Source organism: Gadus chalcogrammus, chromosome 13 (assembly GCF_026213295.1).
Source record: "Gadus chalcogrammus isolate NIFS_2021 chromosome 13, NIFS_Gcha_1.0, whole genome shotgun sequence".
NCBI lineage: Eukaryota > Metazoa > Chordata > Actinopteri > Gadiformes > Gadidae > Gadus > Gadus chalcogrammus.
In genome coordinates this window covers 13,511,584-13,532,978 of record NC_079424.1, presented here as the reverse complement: position 1 = coordinate 13,532,978, position 21,395 = coordinate 13,511,584, and the positions used below count along the sequence as shown (strand labels likewise).

Sequence of the window (21,395 nt, the reverse complement as noted above, 5' to 3'; positions counted from 1 at the left end):
GGAGGTAGATCATGGAGGGGAGGAGACGCCAGAGGCGGCAGGGGGGGTAGGCGTGGTGGGGTGGACCCTGGAGCCGCAGATTTCGCACAACATGCAGCAAGAGAGAGAAGCAGGAGTTTGACGGGCACAGCGCCAGCTGATCAGAGAGATCAGAGCGCCAGAGGGGGCCGATGTGGTAGTCGGGGTAGGGGGGGGGGTCGCAGGATGACCTACACGATGCTGGCGGAGCTCTCGGAGAAACCGCCCTCCGAGGTGGCCATCACCCTCTCCTCCTCTCCTGCCTTTCAAGAGCTCCTGGAGGAGCGAGATATCCGGCCTGACCTCGTGCAGCTGGTTTGCTCTGCCCTTAGCAGGGCCTTCCAGTCGCGCGTGGATAGGAGCACGGTCCAGCACCTTGCTGGTGTGGTGAAGGACAGCGGGTTCCTGCGCACCATCCTCCCGCAATACGTAGGTGGAATGAGTTCAGAGTCCGACCCCACCCGCAGGGAACAGTACCCGCAGCACTTTGACAACATGATAGCTGTCCTGTCTAAGGTACGAGGGCTGCATGGGCAGCTGTACACACTAAATGACACCCACAATTGTTGTGCAATGTTTTAACAACCAAAGTGATGGTAAATAGTTGCTGTTAAGTGCAATCAAAGTAAGCCAACAGATTTTGTTGATGGAGAGGAAGTATTGATTATATATATTTGGAGTATGTCCAGTCAGTGACTTGTGTGCCTAACTTACTCTTTTTAGGATTATGATTATGATTATGGTGAATTTGATTATTATGATTATTATTATGATGTATATAATTTGGTGCTGCAGGTGCTCAGCATCTTCCCAGCCAGCTCAGTCCAGGCTGTGTCTGTACTGGTGGTTCTCTTGCGGGCCTCTCTCATTGGCCTGAGGGACTCTGGGGTTGACATCGCACGTCCAACTGAAGAAAAGCTGGAAGACATCCAGGCTTTAAGCCAGCAACTCCAAGAGAGATCCAGGGAGGGAAGCCTGCGTTCAGACCGGGACCTCCTTCCACTCTTATCCGACCAACTCGACAACAAAGGTCATCAATTATTAAGAATAGATGTTTATTGTTAAAGACTAGTTTAAAATGCTGGCAAAGATTTAGACTTGAGACTCATTAATTCGTAACATGCATACAAATTTACTTTAACTGTAACTGTAAAACTGTAAAGGTGCAAACTTCTGCTTATCCAGGTGAGGAAGATCTGGAGAACTTTCGTACAATACCCATCTATCCAACCAGAGAGGAGTTCCATGAAAATAAGACACCCTACCTGAGGCCCAACACCACTACTCGCCAACACGCCAACACAGAAACCTACCTTGACACACACTTCCGACTGCTGAGAGAGGACTTTGTGCGGCCGCTACGTGAGGGGATCCAGAGACTCATCTGGAGCCATTTGGACCAGGGGAAGAATACCCAGCAGCTTAAGAAGGAGCGCTTCAACGACATCAGTGTGTACTTTGACGCCAAACTGGAGTCGCCTCTGTGCACTCGTTCAGGCTTAGCCTATGTTATCGAATTTGACGTTGAGCCTCTGAAGGTGAGTGTGTGGACCGACGTCCAACAGCCTATATTAATATATATTATATTAAGCACAACAATAATTGAACACTATTTTGATTATACCTTTATGATGTAATGAAGGAATCATCTTTTTCAACAGTTTGTTCGCTGGGAAAGCTCAAAGCGGTTACTCTATGGTTCTTTGTTGTGCATGTCGTGTGACAATTTTGAGAGCATCCTGTTTGCTACAATATCTGAACGAGAGCTGAACGACTTGAAGAAAGGCAGAATTCAGGTCATCTTTTCTGATGAGAGCAAACAAAAGCTGGCAACCATGCAGGTAGGACTTTGTGTACTTTACTGTGTTACTGTGTGTTAGTGTGTTGAGTACTAAGGTGGCATTGAATATCTCGCAACAATAACCTACCTTTTTCTACAGACCAATCTGCCGTTTCTGATGGTGGAGACGTCTGCCTACTTTGAGGCCTACCGTCATGTTCTGGAGGGCCTGCAGGAAGTACAGGGAGATGAGCTTCCCTTTCAGAGGTTAAATATATTTCTTTCTCTGCTAACAATAAAACACATGCACAGACATTGCAGGATACAATGTGAGATGATGATTATATTTATAGAAAGATAATAATTCATGTAATACAATACAATCTCACCTCATTAAACCTTACTTTTTAGTCTTCAGTAAGTCAACATCACATTGGGTGCTCCTTTATTCCCTGATTCACTTGTATGTCCTTATTTTACAACCAAATCCCCAATGTGACAATCCCCAATGTGTCGACTTCAGGTATATAGTGGAGTGCAGCCCAGATGTGCAACCCCCACGGTATCTGAGGGAAAACGACGTGTACAACCTGGAACAGGTGGCAGACCCTAAGAAGAACCAGAAGATCAAGCCCTTTCACTGCCTCAGGCCTGCTGACTGGCCTGCCAAGGAGACCCTCGACCTGGACGAGTCTCAGATGGAAGCCTTTCAATTGGCTCTCACTCAGGAGCTAGCCATCATACAAGGACCCCCTGGCACTGGTAGACACTTCTACTTTAACCATAGATCAAAAATATACATTAATTGGCAATTCAAGTATTATGCATTCATATATGTATATATATATATATATATATATATACATATATTTTATTTTTATAGCTGATTTCGGATAGGTTCACATATTTTCTGATGTGGCAATGTCGTGCTAGGAGGAGAGGTACAAAAAGTGGAGGAACACAGTATAGGATTAGATCTCATATTCCAATCCTGGTTGGATCCGCATCAATGCATTTTAGTAGGATTTGTATCTGGATCACTTTGTATCTGGATCAAGGTTATTCAATCCAATGTTGCTTTGAAAAACTGGCATAAAATGAAGGTGGATTACCTGATCATTGATAGCAAAAATGGGATTTCCAAATCCGAATCATTCTCATCCATTTATTGGGATGATTCTCTCTGATTGGCCGACAAACATTTGATGATTCAATTAAAACCAGAAGCTTTTGTTTTGGTGAGACCCTGTACTCGTGGAATGTCTTATCTAGTGTAGGAGGTGCGGGAATATATTTGGTCATGAGTTCAACTGGTGGTCTGGGACGGGTGCATGCTGGAGACGTGGAATCATGCAATTGCTAACGGCCCCCATGCACTTTCAGGCTAGCTCAAACAACAGACTCAGGATAAAAGATACTCAAAGTAGGGCAGTTTCTACCCGACCTGAGATGATGGTTTCTCAGGAATGTAAAGCTTAGCAAGCATGTCGTGCTGTTGTTTGGCTGTATCTACATTTCTGATCTGTCTATAGGAAAGACCCACGTCGGCCTTAAAATCGCTAAGGCACTGTTGACCAACCAGGGACTCTGGAGTGCCGGTCAGGAGGCCGCGCCAATGCTTGTCGTGTGTTACACAAACCACGCTTTGGACCAGTTCCTGGAGGGTAAGCAGGCACCACTGCCACCACAGACAATGTGACCCACAGACCCTTCCTATTGGTCTCATTTCGTCCCTCGACCAGGCCCAACGAGCCTCTCTCACCTCGCTCTACCAGCATGGAAGAGAAGCAGGAGAAACCGCTGAAGAGCTTAATTCTATATGCAAACGCTGTCAACTAACTGCTATGAGCAAACACAATTTTATGTCTGTATAGATATGAACTGAAAATCGATTCCTTACATTTTCAGATTTAGTTACCAAGTAAGAATATAAATAAGTTACCTGGTTCTTTCAATACATCCATTGATTGTTCCAGCTCTATGCACATGATTCTTCTAGAATTAGCTTCTTCTTGTCACTCAGCCTATCATGATGCTCTACATATCACTCTTCAACATGTTTAATGAAGTTTAAACAATATTGAAAATTAACAAATTCTGGTAAATTTGCACACCTCAGCTTTAATGTTCGATTCACTAATTGTATTGGAATGGGTAAAATCTTTTGGGAATTCTGTGAATATACAACCCTATTCTGCTCACATTCCACTCTACAAATTGCTTCAAACTGCTTTAAGTTTTGCTCTCTTGCTTCGTCTTCCTTTCGATATTTGAAGGTATCCATACATTTCTAAGAAAAGGCATTGTGAGAGTTGGGGGCCGGAGCAACAGCGAGGACCTGAAACCCTTCATCCTGAAACATCTAATGGAAGCCTTCCGTAAGGGGAATTTGGATAGAAACATGCCCAACCACCTACGATATGCTTTTACAGAGGTGAGATCTGTTATCCACCTGAGCAACTTCTTTGTTATGTTTTATGCTGCATTTCGTGTTTATTTGAACACTGTCCTACACAATTACGGATACAATGCTGAATCGCTTAAACCTTTTTTAATAGATTATACGCGATCTGAAAAGTCGGGAGCATGAGGTCAATTTTCACTCGGTACAACTACAGTGCAGTCAGAAGGGGGTCCTCCGGGAGAACATTCTACAGAATTACATTTCAGATAGACACTGGCCCAGTCTGGAACCGCCTGCAAGGTCCATCCGTAAGTTATTCATATTTGTGTCTATTATATGAACATACACAAACACCATGCTCATATGGAGCGACTTAATTATATTTGTTTTTCATATTATTTATGTTATTTTTAATGTACATCATTAATCTTCCATGCAATTCTGCCAACAAGCTGGCTGGTACGAAGAGCTGCATTCAAGAGAAAAAAGGCAGAGTCAGATGGTTGAGTGGTTGGGATTAGGTCCCACATTCTTCCAGCAGGAAGCGGAAGAGGAAGCCCATGAAGGTGAGGTTCCTGCTTAACAACAAAATAGTAAACTACTTTAATAGTTGCCCTTCTGGTTCCGTCACTGTTGAAGAAAACAGCCATCCATATTTAAGGACTGTACAAATTTAAAGTTAGGGTTGGCAATTTATTTAATTGCAAAGCATTTTTGTCATATTCATACATCCTCTTTACATCCCGAAAGCATTTTCATTCTCTTGCACTCATTGCACATGACCACTGTCTTCCACAAGTCTTTAAAGACAGATTGCGGGCCTTGACATTAAGCTTTTTAAGCTTTTTCTTTTATGATTTATTTGCCCAATAGCAAAACATACTTACCCCAAATGGAAAATGTAGGCCTATTAAGAAAATGTATAAAACCAACAAGTATTTGTTGAATTATAATCATTTATTCAAATACAAAACATAACAATTAAGGCTGCAACGCTGTCAAACCAGCTAGCCCAACAGAAGAAACACTAGGGCCTCAAAATTAATTAATTAATATATTCATTTATTTTAACATTTATTTTTATTGATTTTTGGTGAATATTTCAAAGTATTAACTGCATCCGATTCACTATAATGCAAAGTAATGTAATGATTCATGATCAGCAAATAATCACCTGTAGTAAGTAACAGCCCACCATTGGCAACTAGGCATACTACATCAATCAGAATGACAAAATTTATTTTTGTTGGATTTCTGGTGATTTCTTTCCTGAAACAATTCCAAGGGGAAGTCTGTGGGGTGTAATTTGTAGACAGCCCCTAAAACAGATAGCAGCCAGAACGTAGATTTAAGTGCTGTTCTCGCACAGATATCGATAGCAACATGCCGTCTGAGTTTTGTTGATACGGTGTCCTAAACTGTCCTCAACATACTACAACCGTAATGCAGTGAAATTATGTTCATGAATCCGATTGCGGGGTAGTCACAACCGCAATCAGTTAGCTTTTACCCACCGGCAAGATGGACCCAAGGAAACTCCCGTTGCCTTATTGTTTCATATCCTGGCGGCGTCTTATTTTCAGGTATCTTTAATTATTTATTTCCGTCACATTTACCTGGCACATGGCCAGTTTTCGGAGGCTGAAGGAACATAATGAAAGTGACTCTTCTTTTTCTTCTATTCCGTATGTGGCCGTTGGCTATACGGAAGTGCCTGAACACAAATTATTACTATGATTCTTATTCTCCTGTTTTATAGAAAACCGACGCACAGCGCTGTAGAAAGTTCCTCTCCCGCGATATAGGGGACGTTTATTTTGTAGGCATATTTAGTGTATTTTCGAAAAAATAAATGAGGGTGACTAAATGTCACATTTAAGTTCCACGATCACAGACACCGGGCATGCGGGCAATCATTAATGTCGAGGCCTGCTTGCAAACTAATCATGTGTTTTGGGGGAGTGGATTTGGAGGGAGGCCTGAGGGATTTTTTAGGTTGGATACTTTCAAAGACTTTCTTCGATTATACCCTGACAATTGAAAGGAAACGAAGAATTCGACCATACAATAAAGCTTCAGAAGATTTATTTCATATTTAAATTATATTTTAATTGATTTTTTTTATACATTTTGTAATATCCCTGGCTACACTGACTATCACAGTCTGTATCACAGTAGATTGACATAAGTCAGCGCACAATTCTCCTGTAAACTGTATACATACATTGATGCATTAATTACACCTACATCAATAAATAAAGTGGCATGGGAAGAAATTATAAGGGGCCACATTTCTTAACAAGATTTGCGTAAGAAATGTTTTAAATTCCTGGTTTCAATGCCTCAGACATTGAATCGGACCCAGAAGCGGAAGCGGATGAGATGATCCAGATCGCTGAGGAAGCAGACCAGATTCACGATGAGCGATTTATCGAAGACGGCTTTGAGCGTCCAAATTCGAGGATGATCAGGCAGCAGGAAGTGCACCAGGCAGAGGAACAGATTCTGGCAATGAACTTTAAGAATGTCCGCCGACAGGGGGGCCAGAGTGACCAGGAATGGCAGGTAAAGTTGACAGCCTTGTTTCTGTTAAACAGTGACGTCATGCATCTTTAATACATCCTTTAAAAATTCTTAGCTGCTTTTTGAAATTGTAGTTCCTTGCTCAACGGCAATGGGAGTATTTAGGAAGAGCGAATAGACCATGGCCATATCATAAATTTCACTCACTAAACCTTTAATTTATTCATCTGAAATAATACAGGCAAGTGATCTAAGCAATCGTAGTTCTTTCATACTTTGGAATTGTAACCTATAATAAAGCCTTGTTATATTACATTATTCTGAATTGTTCAGATGCAGAGAAACCAGAGGAAAAGTATCAAGAGAAAATTCCGGAAGGAACTGGATAAGGAATCAGATATGACTGAAAAAGAGGAAATGGCCATATTTGATATTTGGCAACTGAGTTTGGCAGAACGATGGAGACTTTATCGGTATGGGTCAACTTTATTCACTTTCACTTCCTCATGACTTCCTTTTTTTTTAATTGTTTATCCTCACTTTACTTATTACTTTATTTAAAAAAATAAATGTATGTTATGCAGAAAGAAGCTTTAAATATGTGCAACAGTAGATTATCTTTGGCAATCTTTTGTTCTTTTTTTTTAAACAAAAAAAGAACACAATGTTGTAAGATTAAGGTTTGATTCTTCAGGGTTTAAATTTACATTTTACATTTAGGGCATTTATCAGATGCTTTTATTCAAAGTGACTTACATTAAGTACATTTTTCCGAAGAAAGATAGCAATATATCACTGTTGGTACAGTAAGGATGGTCGTAGTAACAAGTGCCAAGCACTAACGATTGTAAGGTAAACCGATTCCCCATGTACAACAAGGATAGCTAGGATAAGGTGCTACACAATGGTAAGTACTATTTTTAAGCGCAAGTACGAAAAACATACAATAAGTGTGTACATTAAGTGCCTGGAGGTACTACAGACAATAAGTGCGTAAGAGGGGTGTGGGCGGGGGGGGGGGGGGGGGGGGGGGGGGTAAGGGGGGAGGAGTTCCCCTTTACCCCCTTTAAAAAATAATAAGGCATGAATGTGCAGATAGTCTTTTCTGAAAGGAGATTTAATTTTTAATGTAAAGTGCTCTAGCACCATCCTGACCCCCAACGTCTGTCCAGAAAGCCATGCTTCTTGTGGTATCTTATTGTTGTTAAAACTGCCCCGACCAACCAGTAGGGGTCGCTAATGCAGCGACCAGGACACAAACCATTCTATGCCTGCCTAACCTAATCTATGAACACAGATACTGTAGGACCATTATTGAGAATAAAAAACCTGTTTTATCAATAGACAGTAGAAGTCTATCAGTCCAACAACACGACTGTGATATACTGTGTCAACATCAAGCAAATAAAAACCAAAATTTAGCTTGTTCATCGTCTGCAATAAGTATATAAAAAAAAGTAGGCTTTATTTCTAGATCTCGGCGGTCCAGTGGCCAATCCTGCACTACCCGCTATCGGTCCGCGGCCAGGTGGTTGAGAACCCCTGCTTCATGGGATAGAACTTTCTTTCAAGTTTTGTAACAAAAATAGTATCCCCAAAAGGACGGCATGACGTCCACAGGGTCCAAGTTCTGAAGTTCCTGATGAGGATCGTAAAAGAAAATGGTGTGTTTTTCTCTCCCCACGTCATCTTCTGCAGGCTATGGGTGTCACGCTACAGGTCTTTTCTGCAAGATCAACTTCAGAAGTCCATGGAGGAATACCAGAACACGGTGGAAAGGTTGGAGGAGGTGCGGCTCAACGAGAAAATCTGTCTCCTCCGCAACGCCAAGGTATAACCACAGCTATTATAGACTGAGAGTTATGCCATCCAGGATGAAGGAACATGAAAGGAAAGAGACTGCAGTATCATGCTTGAGAACCGCGGGTAGTGTGCTAGACTGTGTGTAACGCACGGAGATGGGATTTTAATCTCCATCTACTTAAGCTTTAAGTGGGCTATTCACAGGGTATTGGGAACTCACTATTATATGCAATATCGAGCATACTGCCTACAATCATTTGCATATTCAGCCAAGTTGCTTATCTTTTTATTAGAACACCTTTTGGTAAAACTAAGACATAAGATTCAAGAGGTTTCATTTGCCAAACATCAAAATGTTGTGTAATGCCCAACCAGGTCATCGGCATGACGACCACAGGGGCGGCCAAGTTCCGTAAGATCTTGCAGGAAGTGCGTCCGCGGCTGGTGATAGTGGAGGAGGCTGCTGAGGTGTTGGAGGCCCACACCATCACCTCTCTGAACCCAGAGTGTCAGCACCTCATCCTCATCGGAGACCACCAGCAGGTACTACTACAACAACAACAACAACAACAACAACAACAACAACAACAACAACAACAACTACAACAACAGAGAACACATGTTGGGTCTTAAAGCTGCACCATGTCCCTTCAGCACTTTTGTTAAAGGCCGTGTTGCAGGTTAACTGGAAGTTTTTATTAATGGGTACATAAAGCACTCAAAATAGTGTTAAAGTCCAGTTTTTGGCGTTTTTGGCAGAAACAGGTGTTTTCTAACGCCATTCGGCGATGACGTCACATTGGGGAGACGTGCTAGAACAATGGCGTCTAAGAGGTGTTAAGAACCACAAGTAACATGTACGATGGCCCATAGCAGTATAATTTCTAACCTGTCAGACGTGAGAGGGCGAATGAGGAATTGCCGAGAACTGATGGCGGTCAAAGCCAATGACATGCATGGTGAGAGGAGAATGAGTGGAGAGTTGCTATCATTTAGCAACATAGCACCGACCGCTGGAGCTGGTCAATGAACAGCAGTGCATAAAATAACGACACTTTTATTTATTTTTACTGTCAGTGAGTGAAAGTCAACGTTTTCTTTATATTTAGTGACCGATTGTGTGATCGATTATGTCGTTCAGATAAGTACCAGTAAACGTAGTCAGTAGATCTAGAAATAGAAGGCATAATTCTAGCTATGGGCTCATTTGCCAGTCCCACCTGTGAAATCCCCCCAAGATAATCCCTAATTAAACCTTTCCCCCGACGTTGTAAACAGATTTCCGATTAGTTATCCCACGTTTTGATGGTAGCCTACTTACTCCAGTAACAACATCTTTGCCTAGTGTTTATTTCTATTTTATTTTACCCAGTGTGCAAAATACCCGTCAATATTTGGGGGTCCCCATCTCCCGATTGTTGCTCAATACCGATATACATTTTGCAGTAGGCTTATAACATTACAATATTTCTTGGATGACAATCAGTATTTAGCCTACATGGCAACACACACACACTTAAAAACGTTGATAAACTGATATGCTATAGTATTGTAAAGCAACACTGACATAGGAGGCTGCATTGGCTAAAGTTGTTTGGATGCACATTGATTTATAACAAGTAGAGGCAAAGTTGTGCATTACAATGCAAACACGACAATAATTGGCACCAATCTGGCGCACTTAGAAGAGCAATCAACTGAATAAATGCCAGGTATAGGCTATAGGACACGCAATCAGTGAACTTGCGAATGAGTGCCTGCAAGTATGACCGATCGTGGTGTGACATTATTTTACGATCAATCTACCAAAAATACGATCAGACAGATGTACATTGAACACATACACAAAGCACATTCGTCCAACCCGGCGGATGCTGACAGACAGCCCACAACAAACCAAACATCACCACGGCGGGTGTGCTCTCTCTCTCACTCTCGCACGCCCGTATACAATCACTCCAAGTTATCCAACTCCATGGCTAGGCTGCTTCACTAAGACAACTAACCACAAGGCCTTCATAACCATGCAGTATGCCGAAGACGGAAAGGACACACACACAGTCGCACACACTCATCTTATGCAAAACAATCTGTTTTATCATCAACATTCAGTCACTGCAAAGATTTAAAGAATAGCCTCTTACCATAAGTTCGAATGGACCTAAAGTGTGTGATTGATACTGTCCGGTTTTGCTTTCGCTTGCTATCCGTTTTTAGTATGACTTCTCAACATTTTGTCTTTCTTCTGTTTGGCGCACATGGCTAATTTGCATACAAACACAGGACTGGCTGGCTCCGCAAGGCAAATAATAGAACGTATTTAATTATCTTTCCATCTGTCTATCTGTCTTTAATCTATCTATCTATCTATCTATCTATCTATACTTTCCTGTGTGAGCCGAATCACCTAAATTAATGATTTGTGTCGTTTGGTATTAATAAAGACTTGACTGGCTATCTATCTATCTAGGCTATTAATTAACAATCATTCACCGAAGGCGAAATGAATAGTGGGGAATAGCCCCCGAGAACTAAGGCCAAGGGAGCTATTACCCACTATTCACGGAGCCTGAGGTAAATAATTGTCAATTAAATGTTTTAGTATATACTACAGGTGAACACTCCAACAATAAACAAGATAACACTTTTTGCCCGGATTTATTTGTTTTTATTAGCGGTTTATTTGTTTTTATCAGTGGACATTTTGCGATGATAAGAATATCGAGTTTGAGATGTCAATCATGGGATATTGCGCCATCTTAGGAGGTTCACGTGTAGCATATACTAACTATATATAATATCTATGTATTTATCTTTGTATCTGTATAATGTGCTGAACACTCTCTTACAAGTCTACTCTCAAGGGTCTCAATGCGGCTTTGGTCCGTGACTCCCCAACGTGACGTCGTGCAATGCATTCTGGGGGAAATGAGAATCGATAGCAAACCGCTAAAATAGAACCTACTTTTTCGTATTACATTCCGTTTTGTGATACCTAACAACATTAAATACAATGGATAACAGTTTCAATCTTTATTACCAACAAGCAAATTGCACAAATTGGTTGGAAAATGCACCCTGCAACACAGCCTTTAAAGGGTCTCTGGTGATTAGCCAATACAAGCCAGTAAATACAGTCCACTGAGAGGGCTGGTAGGGTGATCAATCGATCCTTCTATCTTTATATCAACTTCAATTCAGTTTCTTTATTGGCTTGAAAGACACATGTTCAAGAAAATGTTAAATGTTGCCAAAGAATATACCAAAATTAACGATAATGAAGATCTAGATACCATAATAATATAAATCCTACTTTCATACATCTGGGTGGACAATACCACTTGTGATGTCACCACACTGTCGACTTTGAAACAGCTTGTACTGGCGAATCAACACCCTCACACCTGCTTGTGAAATAGAGGCCCTTTAAAAGGAAAAGGGAATAACGAATACAACCCATTCCCTGGGATTATTCCCTTTGTCACTAAAATGTGGACACATTAGGATAATTAAATCTGATGATTCAAGACTCAAAGGTTTTTTATTTGTCTCATACAGGATGTGCAGTGTAATGTTTGTGTGACATACTCTGTATTCTTCACTCAGTACTCTAATGCAAGCTCCATACCTGAGGGGGTTAGATTAGGGGTGCAGAGTCAAACTACAACAAGTGAAATATAGCACAGTCAATAATTCCCGCTTGATTAGAAGTGTCCATCACATATGCTAGAAGTAAAGCAACTTGACACATTATTACTTGAACAAAAGTTGTAGTATTTTGCACGGTTAATTGGAAGAATATTCCAATTATGTCTCTGTTAAAACACATGAATGCCATATTTCTATTTTCACCCGAGTAGGCTGCTGTTCAATGACCAAGGCCCTAAAGGGGACATGCTTTGAACTAAAACACATGCATATAATACATATACATTTTTGATATTTTCTTTCCTGGTAGCTGCGGCCTAGTGCTACAGTGTACGATCTGGCCAAGAACTTCAGTCTGGAGGTTTCCATGTTCGAGAGGCTGGTGAAAACTGGTTTCCCTTTCGTCAGGCTCAACTATCAGGTTGGTACGATGGCAGCCTCTTTCCTTGATTATAGAAAGGCTGGAAATATTCACTCTTCTCAGTCAGAGAGTATGAAATATTGACCTAAATATATACTTTGATGTGATGTTTGTTAATATATATGGGTCTTTCTACATATAAAACATATTTAAAATAAATAAAACATGTTAAAATTATGAAAGCAAAGTAAATATTATATTATATTTTCTGAATTTGGGTTAAACACTTCACTGTTGTCCCTTGTCAGTTTGTAAGCAAAAGATCAGAATGACGGGCTGTTTTAATGTTCTCTAAATGTGTGTGTGTGTGTGTGTGTGTGTGTGTGTGTGTGTGTGTGTGTGTGTGTGTGTGTGTGTGTGTGTGTGTGTGTGTGTGTGTGCGTGTGCGTGCATGCGTGCGTGTTTGGTCGTCGGGTCAAGCATCGCATGAGGCCCGACATCGCCCGCCTCCTGACTCCTCACATCTACCCCGAGCTGGAGAACCACCCGTCAGTCATGGACTACGACAATGTCAAGGTGCTTGTTGAATCCACTGCCTCTGCCTCAGGGTGGCAGACATCTGCTGCTCTCTCCTCCAGCAGTACACACTTACTGGCCTGAGGCTTTTACATCTATTTAGAGGGATTCAGAACGTATGACCTTATGAGGGGAGATGGCGTTTCCAGTGTGTGTTTGTGTTTGTTAGAGCATTTGATCTATTGATCTGATATTATTTTACTATCAACTAGTTTTCTTTGTCCCTTCTACATTTAAAATAGTCTCCTAACGTCTCTCTTTCCTCCTATTAAATGTATTTTAATACTTGTATATGTCCAAATAGATGATCCCTTCATAGCCATAATGAATTATCTCTATTGTCTGCTTTATCACAGGGCATCCAAACCAATCTGTTCTTCCTGGAGCACAGCCACCTAGAGGAAAACCTCAGGGATGGGAAAAGTCACGAGAACAAACATGAAGCCATGTTTGTAGTTGCTCTGTGTCGCTATCTTCTGATGCAGGACTACAATCCAGAACAGATTACTATCCTCACCACGTACAGCGGACAGCTCTTCTGCCTGCGCAATATGATGCCCTCCTCCGAGTTTGCAGGGGTCAAAGTGCATGTAGTTGACAAGTATCAAGGGGAGGAGAACGACATTGTCTTGCTGTCTCTGGTCCGCAGCAACACCATGGGTAGTGTGGGCTTCTTGAGCATCCCCAACCGCGTCTGCGTGGCATTATCACGCGCCAAGAAAGGCCTCTACTGCATTGGAAACAGTGCAATACTGAGCAAAGTCAAACTGTGGAGCAATATCTTTGGCACCTTGAAAGAGAAGGAACAGATGGGCAAAGCGCTCACTCTGTGCTGTCAGAACCACCCAGAAAAACAGATCCAGGCCGCCTGCTCTGAGGACTTCAAACAAGCCCCCGAAGGGGGGTGTTTGACGCCTTGTGAGTTCCGCTTGGACTGCGGCCATGTTTGTGCTCGAGTATGCCACCCTTATGACCCCCAACACAAGAAGTACAAGTGTGAGAAACACTGTGAGAGAAAACTGTGTGATCGTGGACACAAGTGCCCATTGGCTTGTCACCATCCATGTCCCGCGTGTCCGGTGAAGATTGAGAAGACCATACCAGGTTGTGGGCACAAGCAAATGGTCCCTTGCTACATGGACCCTGCGGTCTTCAAATGCAACGAACCCTGTGAGAAAAGTCTCCAGTGCGGACATCAGTGCAAAGCAGTGTGTGGGGGTCCATGTACAATTAAATGCAAGGTAATGGTCCCCTTCATTCTAGAATGTGGACATACCCAGAGTGATAACTGCTTCTACAAGACAAAGGACTATGAGCCTAACTGTAGGACCCCATGTAACCTACAGCTGAAATGCGGCCACAGCTGTACTGGTACTTGCTACGAATGCAACCAGGGGCGCTATCACCTTCCATGCTCCTACCAGTGTGAACGTCTGCTCATTTGTTCCCATAAGTGCAGGGAACCTTGCACCGGTGAGTGCCCTCCATGCAAGCTGCCCTGTGAGAACGTCTGCATCCACAGCAAGTGCAAGAAACGTTGTGGACAACCCTGTGCCCCTTGCACAGAGCCTTGTGCCTGGCAATGTCTGCACCAAAGCTGCAGCAAGCTTTGCCACGAACCTTGTGACCGCCCTCCATGCACAAGGCCCTGTCTCAAAATGCTGGACTGTGGCCACCCCTGCATAGGCCTCTGCGGAGACAAATGTCCAAAGAAGTGTCGCGTCTGTGATCACGACGAGGTCACAGAAATATTCTTTGGCTCTGAGGACGATCCCGAGGCCTACTTCATTCAACTGGAGGACTGCGGTCACATTGTTGAGTCCAAAGCTATGGACACATACATGGAGATGGACCAGAAGTCAGAGGACAACAAGCAGATGGTCATCAAACTGAAAGAGTGCCCCAGATGTCGCACTCCGATCCGCAGGAACCTTCGCTACGGCTCTCACATCAACCGCAGCCTGGCTGAGATAGAGAAAGTCAAGGAGAAGATAAATGGACACAAGATAGATATTGAAACTAAAAGAAACACCATCAAAGTGCAATGGGAAACCAATCACAGACAACTTCTTACATATTGGCCGTTCAAATGTCAAGATCATGTTCAAAGCCAATTGTCAGAGTCAGATCTCACCGCTAATGACTTGCTGGGTCTGGAACATACAATGCTTTTTATGGACAGAGCTGCCATGCTTCTCAAGATCCAAAGAAAGGAGATGACTGGAAACCACAGCCTCCGTTTCACAGACAAAGTTGATGTGTTCCTCCAATGGCTTTTTCACCCAAATCAGAAATTCACTGAACAACAAGTCTCAGATCTGCAAAAGGAACTGCAGAGACTCACCCTTTTGGCTGAACTCAACGCTCGGTGCACAATGGCAGACGCAAGAGAACAAATGACAAAAATCCAGGCTGAGGTAGATGCTATCAGGAGGGTTCTGGATAAGATTGACTCGTTCACTGAACAAGACGCAGACAAAGTGAAGCTGGCCCTAAAGGATATAGAAGAAAAGATCCCTTACACGGGCCTTGGCATTAGTGATAAGGAGAAGGCGATGGTCATTTCAGCTCTGAAGTTGCCACCTGGTCACTGGTACAAGTGTCCCAACGGCCATGTCTATATCATAACGGAGTGCGGAGGGGCAATGGAGAGCAGACTCTGCCCAGACTGTGATGCAACTATCGGTGGACAGAGTCACGCTTTGGCCAGTGGAAATCAGGTCGCCTCAGAGATGGACGGAGCGCAGCACGCAGCTTGGTCCGAGGGCAATAATCTGTTGAATTTTGATCAATTAGACTTAAATGACTAAAACACGATCACCTGTTGGCTGACCAGGATTTTGCATGTGGGGATTGTTAATTGGTTGGTAGGTTGACAGGTTTAGCAGGTCGGTAAGTTAATTTGACTACTTTTACCTACTCTGTAGTAGGTTTACCTACAGCAAAATTGTCATATGCAAGAATGTTGGCTGATTATATGGGTATAATGATAAGACTACTATAACTTTAATGCTATGGTAAAAATTGTTTTTTATTCTTTTTAGATACACACATGCCTAAAAACATGCACACAATGTATTAATAACATGGCTACACTGGATCAATTAGAAAATATATCTTTACGAGGAGCAGTACATTTGAAAAACTGATGATGCTTTCTTTCTTGTTCATGCTTGAAGTGTTGTACTTCATTTATTACATAAACACAGTCCAGCCTCCTAGCTTAAAACAAAATCAACTGCTTGCACCGCGATGAATCAAAGGACAACTTTGTTGGGGAAAAGCACAACCTACTAAAATAGCATTGTCAAGGCAAGTGATGAAAACAATCACATTTTAAATGGATGTCTTGCAAAGTTACCGAGGGGGGCAATAATGGACAAAAATGCTTGCAATGAAATATAAGAATATATTTATGCTGAATGATTATCTCATATATCTTGTTAATATGCTCATTGTCACAATTGCAGTAGACCGGTAGGCCTACTTATACCAGGTCTGGTAGAACCAGGAGTGTGTGTAGATAGCACCAAAAAAAAAAAAATCAAGAAAGGGATTTGCTAATCATTTACCTGTGAGGAGAAGAAGAGTCTGATCAAAAAGGAAAGAACAAGGTCATTATTGTAGAGAGAAATGCTGTCAAAATAAAGTTTTCCATCCTGTAAATAAAACAAAAAAAGAAAAACAATCCTCATTTTTTATTATGTTTCAGAGAGGTCATCTCTCCGAAGTTCAGCACTGCAATCAATTATGGAAGGTTGAAACCCCTTACGGAAAACAAACTGAATCGGTTTTGTCAACTAGGAGGGGGGAGGGGGAGGTATATGATTTGTGAACTCTGACGGTGCCCAGGGAACAGCTCTGAAATACTCTCAGATACCCTATATGTGATGAATCAATACAGTGCTCAATACAGTGCTAATCAACAACTATAGGAGAACATCACTTATCACATCTTGGAACTTTTAAGATTTTCCTCTTAAAGGAAAATTATATTAGTTGATGAAAAACAAAGTTGGATAGATCTATAAAATACTTAAATAAGGTAAAAAAAAAAAAGAAAAGACTATCAATAGTAACACTTCGGTGGAGGCCGGTGGTCGTCGGGTACGAGGCCCGCCATCGCCTGCCTCCTGACCCCACACATCTACCCCGAGCTGGAGTACTACCCGTCAGCCATGGACTACGATAACGTCAAGGTGATTGTTGAATCCACTGCTGCTCTCTCCTCCAGCAGTACACACCTTCCGGCCTGAGGCGTTTATCTTTTTCTATTTGGAGGGATTCAGAACGTCTGACCTTTCCAGTGTGTGTGTGTTTGTGTGTGTTAGTGCTGTGACATTTGATCTATTTGGACTACTTTTCTTTGCCCCTTCTACAATTACAGAGTCATCCAATTGAATGTATTTTAATACTTTTATATCTCCAAATAGATGATCCTTTCAGGGCCATAATGTATATTATCGATTGTCTGCTTTATCACAGGGCATCCCGACCAATCAGTTCTTCCTGGAGCACAGCCACCTAGAGGAAAACCTCAGAGATGGGAAGAGTCAAGAGAACAAACATGAAGCCATGTTTGTAGTTGCTCTGTGTCGTTATCTTCTGATGCAGAACTACAATCCAGAACAGATTACTATCCTCACCAGGTACAGCGGCCAGCTCTTCTGCCTGCGCAATATGATGCCCTCCTCTGAGTTTGCAGGGGTCAAAGTGCATGTGGTTGACAAGTACAAAGGGGAGGAGAACGACATTGTCTTGCTGTCTCTGGTCTGCAGCAACGCCATGGGCAGTGTGGGCTTCTTGAGCATCCCCATCCGCGTCTGCGTGGCATTATCACGCGCCAAGAAAGGCCTCTACTGCATTGGAAACAGTGCAATACTGAGCAAAGTCAGACTGTGGACCAATATCTTCGGCACCTTGAAAGAGAAGGAACAGATGGGCAAAGCGCTCACTCTGTGCTGTCAGAACCAAACCTAAAAACTGATCCAGGCCGCCTGCTCAGAGGATTTTAAACAAGCCCCCGAAGGGGGGTGTTTGACGCCTTGCGAGTTCCGCTTGGACTGCGGCCATGTTTGTGAGCGAGTATGCCACCCTTATGACCCCCAGCACAAGAAGTATGAGAAACATGTGAGAGAAAACTGTGTGATCGTGGACACAAGTGCCCACTGGCTTGTCACAGTCAATGCCCAGCGTGTCCGGTGAAGATTGAGAAGACCTTACCAGGGTTTGGGCACAAGCAAATGGTCCCTTGCTACATGGACCCTGCAGACTTCAAATGCGTTGCACCCTGTTAGAAAAATCTCCAGTGCGGACATCATTTTAAAGCAAAGTGTGGGGGTCCATGTACAATTTATTGCAAGGTAATGGTCGCCTTCATTCTAGAAAGTGGACACACCCAGAGTAATAACTGCTTCTACAAGACAAAATAATTTGATTCTAACTGTAGGACCCTGTGTGACCTACAGCTGAAATGCGGCCAATGGTACTGGTACTGTACTGGTACTTGCTACAAATGCAACCTGGGGTGCTATCACCTCCCATGCTCCTACCAGTGTGAAGATCTGCTAATTTGTTCCCATACGTGCAGGGAACCTTGTACCGGTGGGTGCCCTCCATGCAAGCTGCCCTGCGAGAACGTCTGCATCCAGAGCAAGTGCACGAAACGGTGTGGCCGACCCTGCGCCCCTTGCGCAGATCCTTGTGTCTGACAATGTCTGCACCAAAGCTGCAGCAAGCTTTTCCACAAACCTTGTGGCTGCCCGCCATGCACCAAGCCCTGTTCCAAAATGCTGGGCTGCAGCCACCCCTGCATAGGCCTCTGCGAAGACAAATGTCCAAACAAATGTAGGGTCTGTGATCACGACAAGGTCACAGAAATATTCTTCGGCTCTGAGGATGATCCCGAGGCCTACTTCATTCAACAGCAGGACTGCGGTCACATTGTTGAGTCCAAAGCTATCGACACATGCATGGAGATGGACAAGCATTTAGAAGAAAATGAGCAGATGGTCATCAAACTGAAAGAGTAACCCAGATGTTGCACTTTGATCCGCAGGAACATTCGATACAGCTCTCACATCAATCGCAGCCTGGCCGAGATAGAGAATGTCAAGGAGAAGATAAATGGACACAAGATAGATATTGAAATTGAAAGCAACACCCTCAAAGTGCAATGCCAAACATATTTAATATGCGTGTTCAAAGCCAATTGTCAGCATCACATTTCACCGCTAATGAACTGCTGGTAGTGGAACATATCCTTTTCATGGAGAGAGACGCCATGCTTCTGAAGATCCAAAAGGAGGAGATGACTGGAAACCACAGCCTCCGTTTCAAAGACAAAGTCGTTGTGTTCCTCCAATGGCTTCTTGACCCAAAACAGATATTCACTGAACAAGTGCCTGAAGTTGCCGCCTGGTAGCAGGAAGAAGTGTCCCAACGGCCATGTCTATATCAATGCGGAGTGCGGAGGGGCAATGGAGAGCAGACGCTGCCCAGGCTGTGATGCCACTATCGGTGGACAGAGTCATGCTTTGGCCAGTGGAAACCAGGTAGCCTCAGAGATGGACGGAGCGCAGCACGCAGCTTGGTCAGAGGGCAATAATCTGTTTAATTATGTTAAATAGACTATGATGACTAAAACTCGATCACCTGTTTCGCTGAGAAAGGGTTGGTTTGTTCTCTTGTTTCTGTGTTGGAGTTTTTTTTCGGCACGTTAATTTAATTTTTTTTCTCTTGAATAGGTTGACATTTAATCACTGTAACCGTGTTTCCACCAAAATTAAACAGAACTTGGGTTACACAGAATTACACAGAAATATTCGCTAGGACCTAGGTAATGTTCCTGCGGTCAAAATGCGTCGCTTGTTATAGGCGAAAATGTTGGCCGATTATATAGGTATAATGATCTGAATACTGCTATGCCTGTGTCTTTTATGCTTTGGTCAAATTGTAAGCCTTGTTGTGTTTCAGCAATAGAGGGGGATGGATTTGTAAAGAAAAAAATAAGTGTGTGATTCCAAGTTGCTGTTTTCATTTATTCAATATTACATTCAGGGCATTTAGCCGACGCCGTTATCCAAAGTGACTTACAATAAGTACATTTGTCGGAAGAAAGAGAAACTGTTGGTACAGTAAGGATGTTCATAGAAACAAGTGCCAAGCACTTACAATTGCTAGGTTAACCCATTCACCGTACACAACAATGATAGCTAGGATAAGGTGCTACACAATGCTAGGTACTATTTTTAATTGCTAGGGAATACAACATACAATCAGTGTACATTAAGTGCCAGGACATATAATATACAATAAGTACGTAGGAGGGGCTGTTTTTAGGAGAGTAAGGGATGAGAAGGGGCGGTGGGGGTAAGGGGGGAAGCCATGCAGAGTCCAGGTGAACTCTTTTTTTTAGTAGATACACAAATGCCTAAAAACAAATACAAGCAATGTATAAATAACATGGCTACACCGGTAGATACAGAAAATATATTTTTACACATAGCAGTATAATAGATTATCTGACAAAACAAGTGCTACGTGTGTCTTGGAAAGATGTGTGGATAAGCAAACAAGCCACTGAACTAAATTAACTCAGTTGAATTGTTCAGTTTAAATTTCCAAAAGTCACCCCATAGTGTGAGGATGAAACAACTACTGTGAATATTTTGCGTGGATTGTGTTTTGAGCAGGTTATAAACCAAAGTGTGCAGACAAAGGTACACAATCAACATGATAGCCTTTAGCCAGTTGTTCTCCTGAAACATATTTTTTTATTGTGAATAGGCTGCTCTGTGTTCTCTGCACTCTATGGAACCCAAGGTCAGAGCTGCTTTCTTGTGTATGCTTGAAGTAATGCACTTATCACTTCAGTCGTTACATAAACTGTCATATTATTGAATAACCACGCAAGTCAGCCTGTACTTTACGTGATAGGCCAAGTAGTCCAGCATCATAGCTTAAAAAATAAATCACTCTTCATTATCTGCAGAATGTACAATCCTTCCCTTTAATTGCATCATTATATTATTTTCATCAACAGCTTGCACTGCTTTTTTACATAAAATGTGTAAACTCTCAAACATTTGAATCTTATATTTATCTCAACGATCACATTAGGATTCCCTTCGTCAAGGGGAATCAGTAGAGAGGAAGGGGGGATCCAGAAGAATTGGTTTATTTTTGACGAGGTCTGGTTTGTTTGTAGAAAGTACCAAAAACATCTTTACAGGCTTAAAACCCTATAGACCTTGTAGTCAGTTGATAAAAACGCAAAGTTG

General features: G+C 42.5%; 1 protein-coding gene across 1 annotated transcript; it reads left to right on the top strand.

Annotated features, from left to right (window-relative positions):
• Window positions 1-11: 11 nt before the first annotated feature.
• On the top strand, window positions 12-20,329 carry LOC130402386 (NFX1-type zinc finger-containing protein 1-like). The gene is made up of 18 exons (XM_056606530.1): window positions 12-27; window positions 98-534; window positions 814-1,048; window positions 1,204-1,556; window positions 1,680-1,859; window positions 1,959-2,065; window positions 2,322-2,560; window positions 3,331-3,462; window positions 4,075-4,232; window positions 4,357-4,510; window positions 4,655-4,768; window positions 6,550-6,767; window positions 7,059-7,198; window positions 8,424-8,556; window positions 8,904-9,071; window positions 12,487-12,597; window positions 13,018-13,113; window positions 13,470-20,329. The coding sequence occupies exons 1-18, from the start codon at window positions 12-14 to the stop codon at window positions 15,921-15,923; spliced, it is 5,445 nt and encodes a 1,814-aa protein (XP_056462505.1). The 3' UTR covers window positions 15,924-20,329.
• The last annotated feature ends 1,066 nt before the right edge of the window (window positions 20,330-21,395 follow it).